General features: G+C 34.7%; 1 protein-coding gene across 1 annotated transcript in view; it reads left to right on the top strand.

Annotated features, from left to right (window-relative positions):
• Positions 1–13,153, top strand: part of OSTN (osteocrin) — a 42,989-nt gene extending 29,836 nt beyond the window's left edge. Inside the window, exons 4-5 of the mRNA XM_019803335.2 lie at positions 9,599–9,695; positions 13,046–13,153. Of these exons, the coding sequence (XP_019658894.1) occupies positions 9,599–9,683 (85 nt within the window). The 3' untranslated portion in view covers positions 9,684–9,695; positions 13,046–13,153. The remainder of the gene's footprint in view (positions 1–9,598; positions 9,696–13,045) is intronic.
• The last annotated feature ends 3,055 nt before the right edge of the window (positions 13,154–16,208 follow it).

The raw sequence follows: 16,208 nt of genomic DNA, 5'->3' as shown, positions 1-16,208 counted from the left end.
ATTTTATCTTTTGTTTCTCTTGCCTTTGGAGATGTGTCATGAAAAAGGTTGCTTTGTCCGATGTCGTAGAGATTNTGTCATAGAAGTTGTTGCCTATGTTCTCCTCTAGAATTTTGATGGATTCCTGTCTCACATTGAGGTCTTTCATCCATTTGGAGTTTATTTTTGTGTATGGTGTGAGAGAGTGGTCAAGTTTCATTCTTTTGCATGTAGCTGTCCAATTTTCCCAGCACCATTTATTGAAGAGACTGTCTTTTTTCCACCGGATGTTTTTTCCTGCTTTATCAAAGATTAGTTGCCCAAAGAGCCGAGGGTCCATTTCTGGGTTCTCTATTCTGTTCCATTGGTCGATGTGTCTGTTTTTGTGCCAGTACCATGCTGTCTTTGTGATCACAGCTTTGTAGTACAGCTCAAAATCCGGCATTGTGATGCCCCCAGCTTTGTTTTTCCTTTTCAACAGTTCCTTGGCGATTCGGGGCCTTTTCTGGTTCCATACAAATTTAAGGACTATTTGTTCCAGTTCTTTGAAAAATGTCCTCGGTATTTTGATCAGGATAGCATTGAAAGTGTAGATTGCTCTGGATAGCATGGACATTTTAACTATGTTAATTCTTTCGATCCGTGAGCATGGAATATTTTTCCATCTTTTTGTGTCTTCTTCGATGTCTTTCAAGAGTGATTTATTTTTTCTAGAATATAGATCCTTTACATCTCTGGTTAAGTTAATTCCAAGGTAACGTATGGTTTTTGGTGCTTAATTGTCTGTTTTAAATACAACTCTGTGGACTTTGATGATTTGCCTTTTCATTCTTTACAGGGCTTTGCTGAATCCTTCATTTTACTCTGTTCTCATACATCAGTCCTTCCAAGTTCATACAGTTATAGCTGTCCTCCTATAGTCATTTCTTCTTTTTTTTTTTAAGTTTATTTATTTACTTAAGTAATCTGTACCCCCAGTGTGGGGCTTGAACTCATGACCGTAAGATCAAGAGCCGCATGTTCTTCTGACTGAGCCAGCCAGACTCCCCCTCATTCAGTCATTTCTTAATTCTGTACCTTAATTATAAATTGTGATAACCAAGATAGGGACCATCATTTGTTTTATTGTTTCCATATGCTCCATAAATTCTTCCTGGAAAACCCAAATTAGACATGATCTCTTCTCTTGCAGAATTCCAGAGCATTCTGAATCTCGTGGTATTAGATATCTATTGCTATGTGGGCAGGTTACCCAAAAGTTGGCAGTTTAAATCATTAATAAATGTTGATGTTCTCACATAATTTCTGTGTATCAGAAATCCAGAAAATGTTTGCCTGAATGCTTCTGGCTCAAGGTGCCTCTAAGGGTTAAAGTGAAGAAGTTGGCCAGGGCTGCAGTCATCTGGAGGCTACGCCAGGGCTGGATTATCCATTTCCAAAATGACCCACTCAGCATGGGTGATGGCAGGAAGTCTTAGTTCCTCACTGGCAGTTGGTAGGAGGCTTTAGTTCACTGCCACAAAAACTTCTCTATAGGACTGTTAGAGTGTCCTTAGGAAATGGCAGATGACTTCCCTAATATGAGTGATCCAACAAAGCAGGGCAGAAGCTGCCATATTTTCATGACTTAGCTTTGGAAGTTACACATTAATCACAATATACTGTTGGTTACAGAGGTCAGCCCTGCTCAGTGCAGAAGGAGACTGTATTATGGTGGTATTGTTGGGGTTCATGTTGGAACCTGGCTACTGTACTCATCTAAGCTGTATGGTATAATAGTTTAATTACATGTTTCACTAATCTAAATTACTGAACTACTTAAGGGCTGCCTGGGTGGCTCAGTCGGATAAGCCTCTGCCTTCAGCTCAGGTCATGATCCCGGGGTCCTGGGATCAAGCCCCCTGTTGGGCTCCCTAATCCCTCTCCTTCTGCACCTCTCCCCAGTTTGTGCTCTCCCTCTCTCTCAAATAAATATATAAAATCTTTAAAAAATAAAAATAAATTACTAAACTTATTTAAATGAACATCCTATGTTAACCATTACTATATCTTCCCTTTCTGCATATTAATCAAAGTTGCTAGAGTGGCATGCCCATTTAAGATGTACTGGCAAATCAGACTGTTGTTTTTAGGGAACATTCTCCACACTCTGATTCTTAGGTTTCTTTCCTTGGAACTCAAAATCATAAGCAGGATCAGTAAAAGTTGTTGTATACAACAATGGGGGGGGGGAGACATTTATGTTAACATGAAATAGCTATTAAAATCAAGGAAGTTCCAGTCCACGAAATAAGCCTTAAAATTTTTAAAGCTCTGGTTACTATATAGAACATATTTTCACACCATGATATAATTAAATAACAATAGGATAACCAAAAAGAAGGTATGATCCTCAACTCATTTCATGAGAATGCATTATCTGATCATCAAACCATATATGGAGAGAACAAGAAAAAATTATAGGACAACTGCATTAATGACAGTAGGTACAAATTCCTACAAAAAAATTAACAAAACAGTTCCAGTAATGTATTATTGGGTTCATCACAAAAATACAGCATAAGTTTGATTTGCTTTGGAAAGTCAATCAACAGAGTTAATAGATTGAAGAAGTAAAGCCGCATCATTCAATAGATGCAGGAAAAGCACTCAATAAAATTAAGCATCTACTCATGATCAAAATCACTGATAAACTAATAAGAGAAATAGAAGGAAACTTTTTTTTTTAACCAAGTAAGGGACACCTATTTAAAACCTACAGCACATGTTTTTAAATAGTGTCACAACAACAACAAATCCAATAAACTATGGAAAGTCTTTATGGAGAAAATTACAAAAATTCTTGAGAAGGCATGAAAGATAACCTAAAGAAAAGATCTTAGATAGTAAGATTCGATAGCATAAAGATTTCAAATATCTCCAAACTTCTTTATATCTTAGATTCAATACAATCCAAGGTAAAATTGCATAAGGATTTTCCATGAAACTTCATAAGCTGAATCTAATGTTTATAAATAACTGAATGTGAATATAAAAAAGCATGACCTTTGTCTCATTCCATAAATATATAATTTCAAAAGGATTAAGGAACATAAATGTGAAAGGCAAACTACAGAAAGATTTTAACATGAAATAGGAGAATATCTTCATAATATTAGAGCAGAAGTCATTAATAAACAAAAAGTAAAAATACTGATAAATTTAAAAACAACATTAAAGTTTTTTATAAAAGACACAATAAAGAGTAACCACAAATGGGAAAGTATATTTGCATATAACTGACAAAATCTAGCATTCTGAGTATTTGTAACCCTCCTACAAAACAATATTTAAACGACAAACTGGGTTACTTGGGTGGTTCCTTCAGTGAAGCGTCCCACTCTTGAATTTGGCTCCAGTCATGATCTGAAGGTCCTGAGATTGACCCCCTGGATCAGGCTCCAAGCTGGGCGTGGAACCTGCTTATGATTCTCTCTCTTCCTCTCCTGCTGCCCCTCCCCCACCATCTCTCTCCCTTTTTTTCTCTCTCTAAAAAACAAAACACAGAACAAAACAAAACAAAAACTAGCCAATAGAAAACAAAGCAACAGACTTGAACAGACACTTCCAAAAGAAGAAATCCAAGTAGCCAATAAACAAAGGAAAAGGGGAGAAACAATTATCCAGAGGAAGCAAAATTAAAACCACTGTGAGATAAAATTACAAATGCTTGAAATCTTGCCATTTGCAGCAATGTGGATGGACCTAGAGGGTATTAGGCTAAGTGAAATAAGTCAAAGAAAGACAAATATCATATGATCTCATTCATTTGTGGAATTTAAGAAACAAAACAGATGAACATAGGGGAAGGGAAGGAAAAACAAAAATCCCACATTGCAAGGACTGGCCTAGATTTGAAACAATAGAAGCTGTCACACTCTGCTCTTGGATATGTAAATTGGTACAACTTTGGAACAGTCTGGCACTATGTAATATAATTAAGTATAGGCATAGCTGACAATTGTACTTCTAAAAACATACTTGAGAGAAATCTTTAAATATGCACTGAAGGCATCTATAAGAAAATTTCATCTCGAGAATACATAATGACAAAAAAGAAAATAACTCAAATTTCCATCTATGGTAGAATGTCTAAATAAGCTGTTGTATATTAATACAATAAAATATCATACAGCAGTAAAAATAAAGAATGCCACTATATATATATATATATATCAAAATGGACAAATCTCAAAACAAAATATTTGCTGAAAGAAATCAAGAAGAATTCATACATGATTTCTTTTAAATAAAATTTTAGAACCATCTACACTAAACAAGAGAGTTTGGAGGAATACACAGAGATTATAAGGAAAGCATGGGGATAATTAGACCAAAATTCAGTCTACAGATTACTTCGGGGACCAAGCCATGAAAGGGATGCAGTTTGAGAGCAAGAACACTGGTTAATTCCAAAGCGTTGACGATATTCTATTTCTTCATTTGGTGCCAACAGGAATGTTCATTTTATTTTTCCTTAAACTGAACATAGATAAATCTATAGGCCATTATGTATGTGTGAAGTGATTCTCAATAAAACATTTAAATACACATTTTCTAACTGTGTTCTTTTAGAATGTAAAAAGTTTTTCAGAAACTGGATTATCAAAGAACATAAATGTTTAAAAAAATCCTATTTAACACAAGAATTGCATTTTAATGTAAAGTTTAAAGTTGTATTTAAAATAATCCATTCTCTTTATTAATTTGGCAGATATTTTGTATCCTTAAACTATTTCAGAATCTTTTAAAACGGAAAATGTTAACGTGGATATATAATATAAGCCATGTCATACCATTATTTTGTCACAAGAGGGACTAGATAGCCAGAAAGTACAGTTTTCCCCTTTGGTCTTAAGACTGTTTCACTGTCTTAACATTTATGTTTTGCATAAATTTTTTTTCTGTAAGTGTATGTTACAGAGTATAGTACTGTGATGTATATTTCATATCAGCAAAAATCTTAAGATAAATACTAGTTTGCCCTTTTACTTCTAAACGGATAGAGTTTGTATAGAGATTATTTAATTTACTGAGCTATTTTCTTTTTTTTTTTTTTTTTTGGTTTAGCTGCTTTATGGGAATAATTGTTTTCATTTCATTTTGTATTAGTGCTAAAAATTTTAAATACTGAATGGCTTTTCGCATGCATTTTTTTATTTATTTTTCGTATTTGATTTCAAGATACATGTGAGCATTTGAAACTAATCCCAAATTTTAGAGGATGAGTCAAAGTAATTATGGATCTATGGCTAGAACAAAAACATTCATATCCACTTGACCAGTGGTTTTCAAGCTCTGCTCTAAGAACCCTTAAGTGTTTCTGGAAGCTCTTTCAGGAACCACCATATATGGAGAAGGAGGGGTACTTCTTTACAGGGACAGTAACATGTATTTAGGTATTGATCTCTTTTGTAAAGCTTTTATTTGTAGAAATAGTAAACTACAAATAGTTTGAAAGCCATTGGACAGGACTGATAGGAAATAATAGTAGAGTCAGTAAAATGTATAAAATAATTTCAGGTGTGTTACCTCATTAGCTTTTTTCAAGTAAAACGTCTTATTCACCACTGTATCCCCAGTGCAGAGAAAAAATAGCAACAGTTGTGCATAAAGCAATCAAATTTGCTTAAGAAATAAGTATTAAATAAACAAACCAGTCTGAAAGATAGGCAGAGCAGGTATTATCTAAATCTTATCGAAAAAAGAAAGAGAAGCTCAGAATGATAACAGTCATACAAACTCTTACACCATGGATAAGAAGAAGAACCAAATAGAATCTAAGTCTTTCATATCCTGGTTCCCAATCAAATCCTGGGGAAAGAATGGAATGAAAGAACATGGAAGGAGGGTAAAAGGAAGGAAAAAAGAATTTATTTTGCTTTCCACCACTGCAGCTGCCTCTTTTTTGCTTGAGCAAAAAAAGATCAACTATAGGAAAGAAAGAAAAAAAATGCTATTTTCATTTATTTTACTTTTATTTTTGAAAAAATGCATTAGTACTCTTTTTTTAATTTAAATTCAATTAGCCAAGGTATAGTACATCATTCGTTTGCTTAGTACTCTTAACCAAGAAATGTTCTGTTCTAATTTATAATGTGCATGAGACCATCATACTTTCCTTTAAAAAAGCAGAAGCGTTCCTTTTCCTGCCACCATCCATCCCACAGGTGCTTGGGAGGTCAGTTCAACATGTGTGGCACTACTCTTTTTCCCAGCTGCCATTTCCTTCCCCTTTTACCAGTCCTTTAAACACCAGAAGGGTTGGTTTCTCACTTCCTCTTCCTTACTTGTCTGGAACTTCTCCTGAGTGCTCTCGCCCTGAGGTAGCTTCTATCTTACCCCTTTCTGGAGTTATGATGGAGGTAGTCAGTAAAGGAATTGAAAGGTTTAGGTAAAAAAGAATCATATCAGTCTGATTTTTTTAAATATATATCAACAACATCACCCTCAGACATAAGATCTAAATCACACAGATATATTCATGTTTTATTGCTATGGTAATAAATTACCTTAAACTTCTGGACTTAACACAAATTTATTATCTTACAATTCTGTAAGTCAGAAGTTCAAGGGGCGCCTGGGTGGCACAGCGGTTGGGCGTCTGCCTTCGGCTCAGGGCATGATCCCAGCGTTATGGGATCGAGCCCCACATCAGGCTCCTCTGCTATGAGCCTGTTTCTTCCTCTCCCACTCCCCCTGCTTGTGTTCCCTCTCTCTCTGGCTGTTTCTATCTCTGTCAAATAAATAAATAAAATCTTTAAAAAAAAAAAAGTTCAATATAATCTCTGCAGTAACCATATGCCAATCTACACAACTTTTCTCAGTCTCCTCTCCAATTAGGTGCAGCCGTGTGATTGTTAGCCACTGCATAGCCTCTAAAATTCTCCCTGCTAGCTGCTCCATGCTCTCTCTTGCCTGCTCTGCCAGCTGGCTATGGAAGAAGTCAAGAGGTCAGCGGCTGACACTCCTTGGAGGCTCTAGAGGAGAATTCATTTCCTGCTCATTGAGGTTGTTGGCAGAATTGAGTCCATTTTGGTTGTAGGACTGATGTCTCATTTTCTTTTGAGAACTCCTAGAAGTCACAGCATTCCTTTTTTTTTTTTTTTTTAAGATTTATTTATTGGAGAGAGCGAGAGAACAGAACGTGGAGGAGCAGAGGGAAAGGGGCTGAGGGAAAAAAGGAAGAGAGAGAATTCTCCACCAACTTCCCACTGAGAGCAGAGCAGACATGGGGACCCTGAGATCATGACCTGAGCAGAAATCAAGAGTCAGAGGCCCAACTGACTGAGACACCCAGGCACTCCTATCATTCCTTAGTTCTTGATCCTTTCCTCCATCCTCAAGGCCAGTGGTGGTGAGTTAAGTCCTTCTCAGAGTGCAGCTCTCCAACCAACCCACTCTTCTTCAGTCATCTTCCACTTTTATGGAGACTAGGCTAGATGGAGCCTACATACCCAGGATAATCCAGGATAATCTTCTCATCTCAAGGTCCTTTTTAATCCTATCTGCAAAGTCTCTTTTGCTATGTTAGAGGACATTACTTATGGATTCTGTGGATTGTGGTGTGGACGTCCTTGGGAAGACCATATTCTTACTACCACAAGGAAAATAAGTGCTTAAAAGAAATGTCCACAAATTATGTGAATAAAAATAAAAAATATAAAAGGTGTTTTTTTCTTTTTTCCAACAATAATTATTTATAATTACATCAGAATACCTAAAGCACAACTGATATGCATATTTCCTATGACTCTTCATCATTAATTTTATGCTAATTTTACAGATAACATATTTCCCCTTTGATTATCAAGTTCAAAAATATGTAATTAATGTAATATCAAAAAATCCAGAAGTACAAATGATAGACCTCACTTAAACAAGTATGTTTTTCAGAAATTTGAAGAGTAGAGGCAGAGGTATGGCTAGGTTAAGGATAAGCACTAAATATTTTTTCCCTAGACTTTCCCCCACTGATCAAACTGGTGTCTAGCAGACAGCCTTATAAGATCATATATACAATACTATCTGCACTGACTAGCAAAACTAAAGGCCAACCTATAAAGGAAGATGGATGTGGATCAACAGAAAAGAAGGCTGAATTCGGTAAAAACAAATAAACAAATAAAAAACATAACATGGCCCTGTGCCCTGTTCCTACAGTATCATTTAGGGATAAGATCCAAGTCAGGTTCATGCCTATTATTATCATTCTTGTCTACATAGTACTAAGCACAGTGCCTGGCATGTATAAAGCATTAAATAAATATTAATTACCATCAAATTTATTGTTTTGATTATAATCAAGCAGTGTTTATGGAATGTTCTATGTGCAAGACACAGTCATAAAAATACCCCATGTTTCCATTTTTCTCTATACTTCTCAGAGCTTTTAAATCAATTATTTACCTAATAGTGATAAGAGGAACACTGATTAGACCTGGCAGTTAAGGTAAAAACTTGGTGTCGATAAAAATGAGAGATTTTTTCCTCTACTTACTTACATTAAATCCTTACTCATCTGAAAGTACTTAATTGTAGGTTTTTGAAAGCAAAGGCTATGTCTGATTTATCAATCCCAAGACAGCCACAAAAAGAACTTTATGTAGTAGTTACATAATAGATGATAATAGGAAAAAATGATATTGAAGTTTTCATTCGTTTTTAATGCTTAAATTGTGTAGTGTATATTGACAATCCAATGCAAGTAGTTAGAATAAAAGTTATTAAAAATATTCTGAAAGAAATCTTTTTAACTCTTTAAGCTATTGAAAACTGATTCAGATGTTTCTCTCTCCATTGAGAAGACTCAAACTTCTCATAGCTCCAAGGCCAGTGAAAGTTATGTTCTGAGAGTTCTGGGACCTCCCCTAGTAGGATTTGACTTGGTAGAACAAATCAAATGAAAATGTTTCTTCTTTCTAAAAAGAGAACTTACAAAACATACAAGCTGGAAGTTCCCTAGTTGGACTTTTTAAATTTCATTTTAATAATGAAGCTAATTTTTTCCAATAATATTTGACACAGAGAATGTGTAACAGACATAGACCATTGTGTACAAAGCTTCTCTGGGTAAAATCCGAGTGAAGACATGAGAAGCACCCTTACTCCACAGTCACTGTTGGCATCAGCACTTTTTCCTCCCGCAACACCATTCTTCCCTGGAGGAACCATTCTGAGTCAGAGACTGGGGAAAACCACTGACCTAGTGTAATTGTCTTCCATTAACAGAGGAATACACCAACATTTGAAGAGAGAAAGGGACTTACCCAAACTAAAAACTTAGTAGATTGGTATGTTGATAAGACCCGGCTTTTCATCGGCAATGTTTGATTTTGGATAAGTAATTTAATTTCTCAAAGCTTTAGATTCCTCAGTGGAGGTGGTGATAACCACTTTGACAGATGTCCAAAGGATAAGAGATAGTGTCTGGCCCATAGTGAGTAATGAGGAATGGTAACTATCATGTGTATTCAAACTCCCAAAGAAAGCCCGCAGATGAGCAAGAAATAAAAGAGAAAAAGTCATTAATTGATAACTTGGACTTTAGTTTAAAAATATTCTCCTTGGTTTGTTTCAGAAAAGTAGTAGATCATCCAAAAAGGAGATTTGGTATCCCAGTGGATCGGATTGGTGGAAACCGTCTCTCTAATTCCAGAGGCTAATTGATTGCAGCCGTGAGTACAATTTGAGTAACAGTATATGCAGACTTCTGATTAACATTTCACAGTGGGCTAATTGATCCATCTTGATTTATAAACGGCTCTTTTAATTTCCTAGCTTATAAATTCACATTTCTGTACTAAATCAATATATTGATGCTAAGTAACTTAAATGACATTAAAGAAGCAAAGGAATGTCCTAGATCTATTTCACCATGAAAAAGATTCAGCTATTCCCACAGATTCTTATATAATTATTGAATATAAATATGTGAACAATGGTTAAAATTCTAATTGACGTAATAAATCACCTTCATACGTCTACGTAACTGTGTAGTAATCCCTTTATTATAAAGAAGACACATTCCAGACACACACCATTTTGTTGCCAATAACTAAATTCCCAGATTTATGATAACATGGAACATAGGAGAGAGAATGGTGTAGTAGAAAGAGTATTAGCTATGGAATCAGAACACCTAATGAAAATCCTGGCTCTGTCACTCATTCGTTCATTATCTCGTTTCCATATCTTATTTCTCTACATCTTGTACATTTAGATAGTAACATAGTGGTACTGTGAGAATTAAATTAGATGTGTATTGGGCACACAGGACATGCAAGTGATCTTAGATGACAGTTCTGAAACTTTACTCTGTGCTGGGCCCTATACTTAGTGCATGCACATATTGCTTCATTTAATCATCCTGTTCCATAAAGTAGGTCCTATTACTGTCTCCAGTATCCTGAGTAGTAGTACAGTGTAAGGGATAAAAGTGCCAGCTGGAGAGGCCAGCTTTGTGGATCAAATCCCAGTTCCTCTATCTGTTAGCCGTGGGACCTTGGTTAAATTCTGAAATCCCCCTCCATTAAAGGAGGATAATAATAAAGTTCAACCACATTACATAGTCCAGAGGACTAAATGAATTGGTACACATTAAACATTTAGAATAGTGTCTGACATGTAAGTATTCAATAATCATTATTATTGCACAATATTATATAATATTAATATTATACAATAAGTAGAAAACTTATATATATTAACTCACAATGCCATATAGCTAGTGATGTAAGTAGCATTTAAATCCAGAAAGTTTAAATTCTGAGCTTATATTTTCAAAAGTGTATTTAGTCATATATATTATATATTTTAAACATGAAATGTTAAACATAAAATCTAGGCAATATATTTTTTTCTCAGTAAAGCTTACAGGGGATGTATCCTCTCTCCCAAGCAGATGAGACAAACTGGAACTGTTTTGACAATTTCAAGCATGACTTTCATGCTTTTCATTTCTCTCAGGATGACCCTTAGACCAATGCTGCAGAGTCCCCGGAAGCATCACATTAACCCTGAACCTCTCAATTTAAATCATGCCAGTTTGTTCTCTTCATCAAATGCCCTAAACCACAATGAGAAGTGAATATTTTACTTCAACTTTCTTATTCTCAGAATGGCTTAGTTAAAAGAATTTTTTTCCATGGATCTCTTGATCAATGAAGTTATGAAGTTACTGAATGTCCACAAATATAAGAGGACTTAATGAGTACTGTGAAGAATAGTAGCATCTTCAAAATGCAGATTGAACTCCCTTTATGTCTAGAGATATACCAAGTATGGTCACTCTTCAGAATTGTTAAAAATCACATTTATCTGAGTAGGATCTAACTAATTGCTATTAAAACCAAGTAACTCCCTGAAATCAGGATCACAATCCTCCAGTTTCTTGATGTGTTGAGAACATTCTGACACTGAGATTAAAACAATTCAGTTTGATTAGTTTTCACATGTACTCTATCACCTTGGACACCCTGGATTATCACCAGGTCAATCATTCAGGAGCACCGTTCAACCATTACATTTCTATTCACAATTTCCTGCTATTATCACCAAGATTTTTCAGATGCTTTTTTACTTCCTCATGTGAAGTTTTATGTTTTATAGTTTATGAATAATAAAAAAAATAAAAATATATGTCTAATTTCCATTTAACTTTTCCAAATCGTTTTCTGGTATATTGTTTCTTATTTCTTGGATTAAGTCTCTAAGAGATTCAAGAACATCAAGTCTCATTTAATCCAACCCTTTTGTTTTGTGTTTTACAAATGAGGACAATGGGTCTGTGAGAGAAAGTTGATTTGCTCAAAATTTTACAGACTTTCAGACAGAACAAGATCCAGAATCCAGGTCTCTGGACTTCTAGGCCTGCGTTCTCTTCATGACCTAAAAGGTCATCAGGAGGTTAAGTAGTCATTACTGGACGCCAGCTTCTCTGCTTATACATTTCTAAAACAAACAGAAGTGGTATGTTAGACTTTGTGAAAATCTCTGTTCCACTTCCGTGGGAGTTAAATGTATACTCTTTTAAAGAAGGTCTATTTGTGGGTTTTCACCTTCTGGGTTTCACTCTAAGTCTTCACACTAAAAGTGAAACTGGTTCTAATCGTGGAAGTTTTGCGTGGTTTGAGTTTAGATCTAGATATTGCTGCTCTATGTTACCTAGTTTCCAGAACAAATGTTAACTTCTTCTCGATATGTATTTTGGAAAGGAAGATAACCTGATATTTGCAACAATGTCATCCTCAGATCATTAACATATTGGACCACAATTTTGAGGGTTTTTTTTTATAGGCGTCATCTCTAAGCAACTCAAATTCAGAGAGAGATTTTGTCTAACGTTTCACAGCTTCTCTAAATGCAGTTAGCAAGTTCTAGGTCTCTGCCATTGAAAGTATGATGCCTTCCTGTTGAAATTGGGTAGAAATAACTAATTATGCTACCCCTCGCCGCCAAATGCACTAAGACTTTAATAATGTAAGGCACATGTTGCTGTGTTATACCGACAGGGTTGTTTTGTTGTTGTTCTGTTTTAGACCAGTATTGATGCCCTATCATTCAAATATTAACAGAACTCTCAAAGAGCAGAAGAATCATGTTTAAATGCCAATGTTATGTTGGTTCCTTTCAGTAGAGCAAAATATACAACAATTATCAATGTGTTATCATAGCAATAAATAGAAAGTAATAGTTACATTTTCTTTATTTCTTTTGTATGTCATGGCAAACGTCCTTGAACCAAGATTGAAAACTGAAAAGAAGTAGAATATAGCAGGCACCCAAAGAAAGGAACTGTGGCTTGAGCATAAGCACCGGCTTATACATTGAAGATGTTCTTCTTAATGCTTTTTGATCTGAAATGATCATTTTGCATTATTGTCTTTGCAATTAATACATGTCTCAGGAAAAAAACTATAATGAAACATCATGTAGAATTTTAGCTCTTCTCCACTGAAGTTTATGGTATTCCCCTTATCTATGGAGCTCTCAGTAGCTTTAACAATTTCAACTTTCCTTTTTGCAGACACAACTTCCTCCGGTGAAATGTCACAGAAACATGGAAGATGCTTCAGTGAAGTTCTTTACACTCATTAATGATTAAACATTTAAGGAACTGACCTTCTGCAAATTCTTTCCACAGTTCGAACTTCAGTCCATCACATCACAGTATTGCTATAACTTCAATTAAATTATGCAGACCATTTCAATGCATGGATATTTTTTTAAATATATATTTTAATTAACAAGAATAGTTACCTAGCCCCAAAACTTGCTTTTCTAAGAAACAATCAAAACACAGTCTACAGTGAAATGTTTTCTATATGCATTTACCATTTACATTTATGCAGTTGAAGAATAATAATAACCTAAGACTGATTTTTTTTTCTGTACAACTTAGGTACAATCTGTTTGCTCATTATTGAGGGATAAGGAAAGACAATGTTGTATATATTCTCTTAAATATTTGACTTCTCTCGTATCCTTTGTCTGTGAGCCTCTTGGGTAATAATTATGAACTTAGGCTTCTCTTAACATATTCACATTTCAGTGAGGTTCAACCAAATAAAACATAGCCCCAGTTCCAGAAATCAAAGAAGAAAGATGTAGAACAAGGAAAAAAACAGCGGTAATGAAGCCCATCAATTTTACTCTTCCAAAGAACTGAGAAAATACTTGTAGGTCAGAGCAGATTGAGAGAACTAGGAAGTGAAGGATATCACTCATTTGTTAAGTTTGCGGATCTCATGCCCCCTAACAACGTTTGTTTTCTCTAAATTACAACTGGAGGTTAATTAAGAATGGCGCTGGCTAATTATGAGAACCACCACACAGGAGTAACAGATGAAATTATGGGGGAAGGCGGAGAATCACTACTATTAAACCACTCGACCAGTCTGGGGCTCGTTAAATACACATAATTTTAGCACAGTACAATAAGCCGTCATCTCGATGCTACTGACTCACCTAGGGCACTGTTTGATCGGTTTCACATACTGTGTTTAATAAGGCATTGCAAAGTATAATGTGTTTAAGAATGATTTCTTTAAAATGATTCAAATTATTTTTAATTGATCGATCAAAGCACAAAGTCTCATATTCTGGAAAGCTCAGTTCTCAACAGTAGCTGTGATGTTACTGCCACTTAGGTACATAAGCCCATTACGCATGGGGTATGCTTTCAAAACACAAAGATAACTTACTTCTTGAACTAGACATTTAGCATAAGTTCATAGAAGTTCATAAAGCCTCTGGAAAACACTTCTTTAAACCCTAGTAATCACTATCAAACAGACCTGATACATTGGAGGAAAAATCTTGGTCAGTAGGACAGAGGTGTATTTTAGCATAAAAAGGAAGAATGTTATGAGAAGGTATATTCATATCTCAAGGGGAGAAAAATGGATAGTTGTTAATTTTAACTAAAAAATGAATAAATGTATGATTCAAAGAATAAAATGAACTTAAAGAAACATGTATATGAACATGTTTCAGTGAACATGTAAACTTAGAAGACAGAATGGCTTTGTATATAAATTCTTAGTTCTGGGGAAATTTTTCCAACTGCTAAAATTTAAGTTTAGAAAAAATAATGAATGATTCTGTTAACCATCATAGATGGACCATAGCAAAGATGATTGAATTCTGAGAGAGCTAACCAATTCTGTTTTTCATAAACTTGCATTAGAAAGTTAGCCGTGGTACAGGGGAAAATATCTTGTAGGACTCACTATTTGGAAGAATTTTTTAAGAAGAAGTTAGAATATTTCTTGCCACTTTCCCCCAACCTTCTGTTGAATTATAGAAATGTGTTCTATTCCTTGGAAGCTCTTTCTTCCCTTTTTCTCCATCTGGATATTTGTAAGCTTCTAATTCAACTGGGTGCTGCTGCTTCATGCATTGACAAAAGGTGTTAAAGCCTACTTTAGCCGAAAATTTTCTCATGGTGAAGATTTAAGGTTGAATTAAACAAATTAACTTCCTATCATCTTTATTTTCTTAATGCAAAGTTATGCTTATGCCATTCAATTTAAAATCAGAGGTCACAATATATGGATTTATACTCTATTCTAATGTATAATGCGTTTATCTCATAATACATACCCAAGACTTCAATGGACACAAAGAGAAAAATGTTTTCTCCACTTATAACTATTTTATTTCATATTTTAATTTTTACCACTACTTTTATACAAAGTAGAAAATAAGTCAGCAGTACACAAGTTTGAAATAGGGCATTCTTTTAACACAGCAGGAAATTAGAACATAATTCTGTTAAGAATATGATGAGTCATCTCATTCCTTTGTGAAACTTCACACAGCAAATTGTAAATATGAATTTTCATGTTCTGGCATCAATTAGATAACCAGTTTTTCATGAGGGGTGTTCATTTCCAGTTACATCCTCTTAAAATTTTCTTATACTACAGAAAGTCTAGCAAATTCTACCTTTAATCTACAGATAGCTTTAGGGAATTAAATTTCTTAAAGTAAACTATTAAAAGATAATTTAATGGATTCTTCTAAAAGGAAGAAGTAGCAAAAGCTTTTTTGAATGACCTTACCCCTGAAGTTTCAAAATGCCTGCATATTGTTTAACTGTTCCAAAGTTAATAAACATGAGATGGTGAACACAGGAGTTTTTGTCTTCTTTATAACAATATTATGTTTGTGTTTACAACTAGTGTAAATAAGTGGGAATAATTAACCATTACTGAGCAACTAATATTTATGTACATTTGAGTGGCCCCTAACAAGTATATAAATAGCACTTTAGATATATTACTCAACTTGGTTTGTTTTACGTTTTTTTTTTAACTTAAACAATATTGTTCATACTCTCTTATGAAATAGTTTTCTCTTTAAACACCACAAAATAGATATTATGTAGATTAACTGCATTTCCCCCAGACTGTGAAGTAAGGAACTGTGTGTAGCCTCTTCTAACCATCTATTCTAGCCCTTATTATTCCTTAAAGTTACTTTGATGATGTGTCTGTGATAGCACAAGTGACAGACAAAATTGAAGTTGAACTCCCAGCCATGAGCTGACGAAGTAAGCTTGTTCAGATGTAAGCAAGAGCAGTTGGATGTACAGATGTGAAAAAGAAAAAGAAAAAAGACTCAAGAAAAGCCAGTGAGTCTTTGTTTTGTTTTGTTTATTTTTTGGTACAATGAGTGTAAGCTCT

Source organism: Ailuropoda melanoleuca, chromosome 1 (assembly GCF_002007445.2).
Source record: "Ailuropoda melanoleuca isolate Jingjing chromosome 1, ASM200744v2, whole genome shotgun sequence".
NCBI lineage: Eukaryota > Metazoa > Chordata > Mammalia > Carnivora > Ursidae > Ailuropoda > Ailuropoda melanoleuca.
This window is presented reverse-complemented; position numbering and strand designations above follow the sequence as displayed.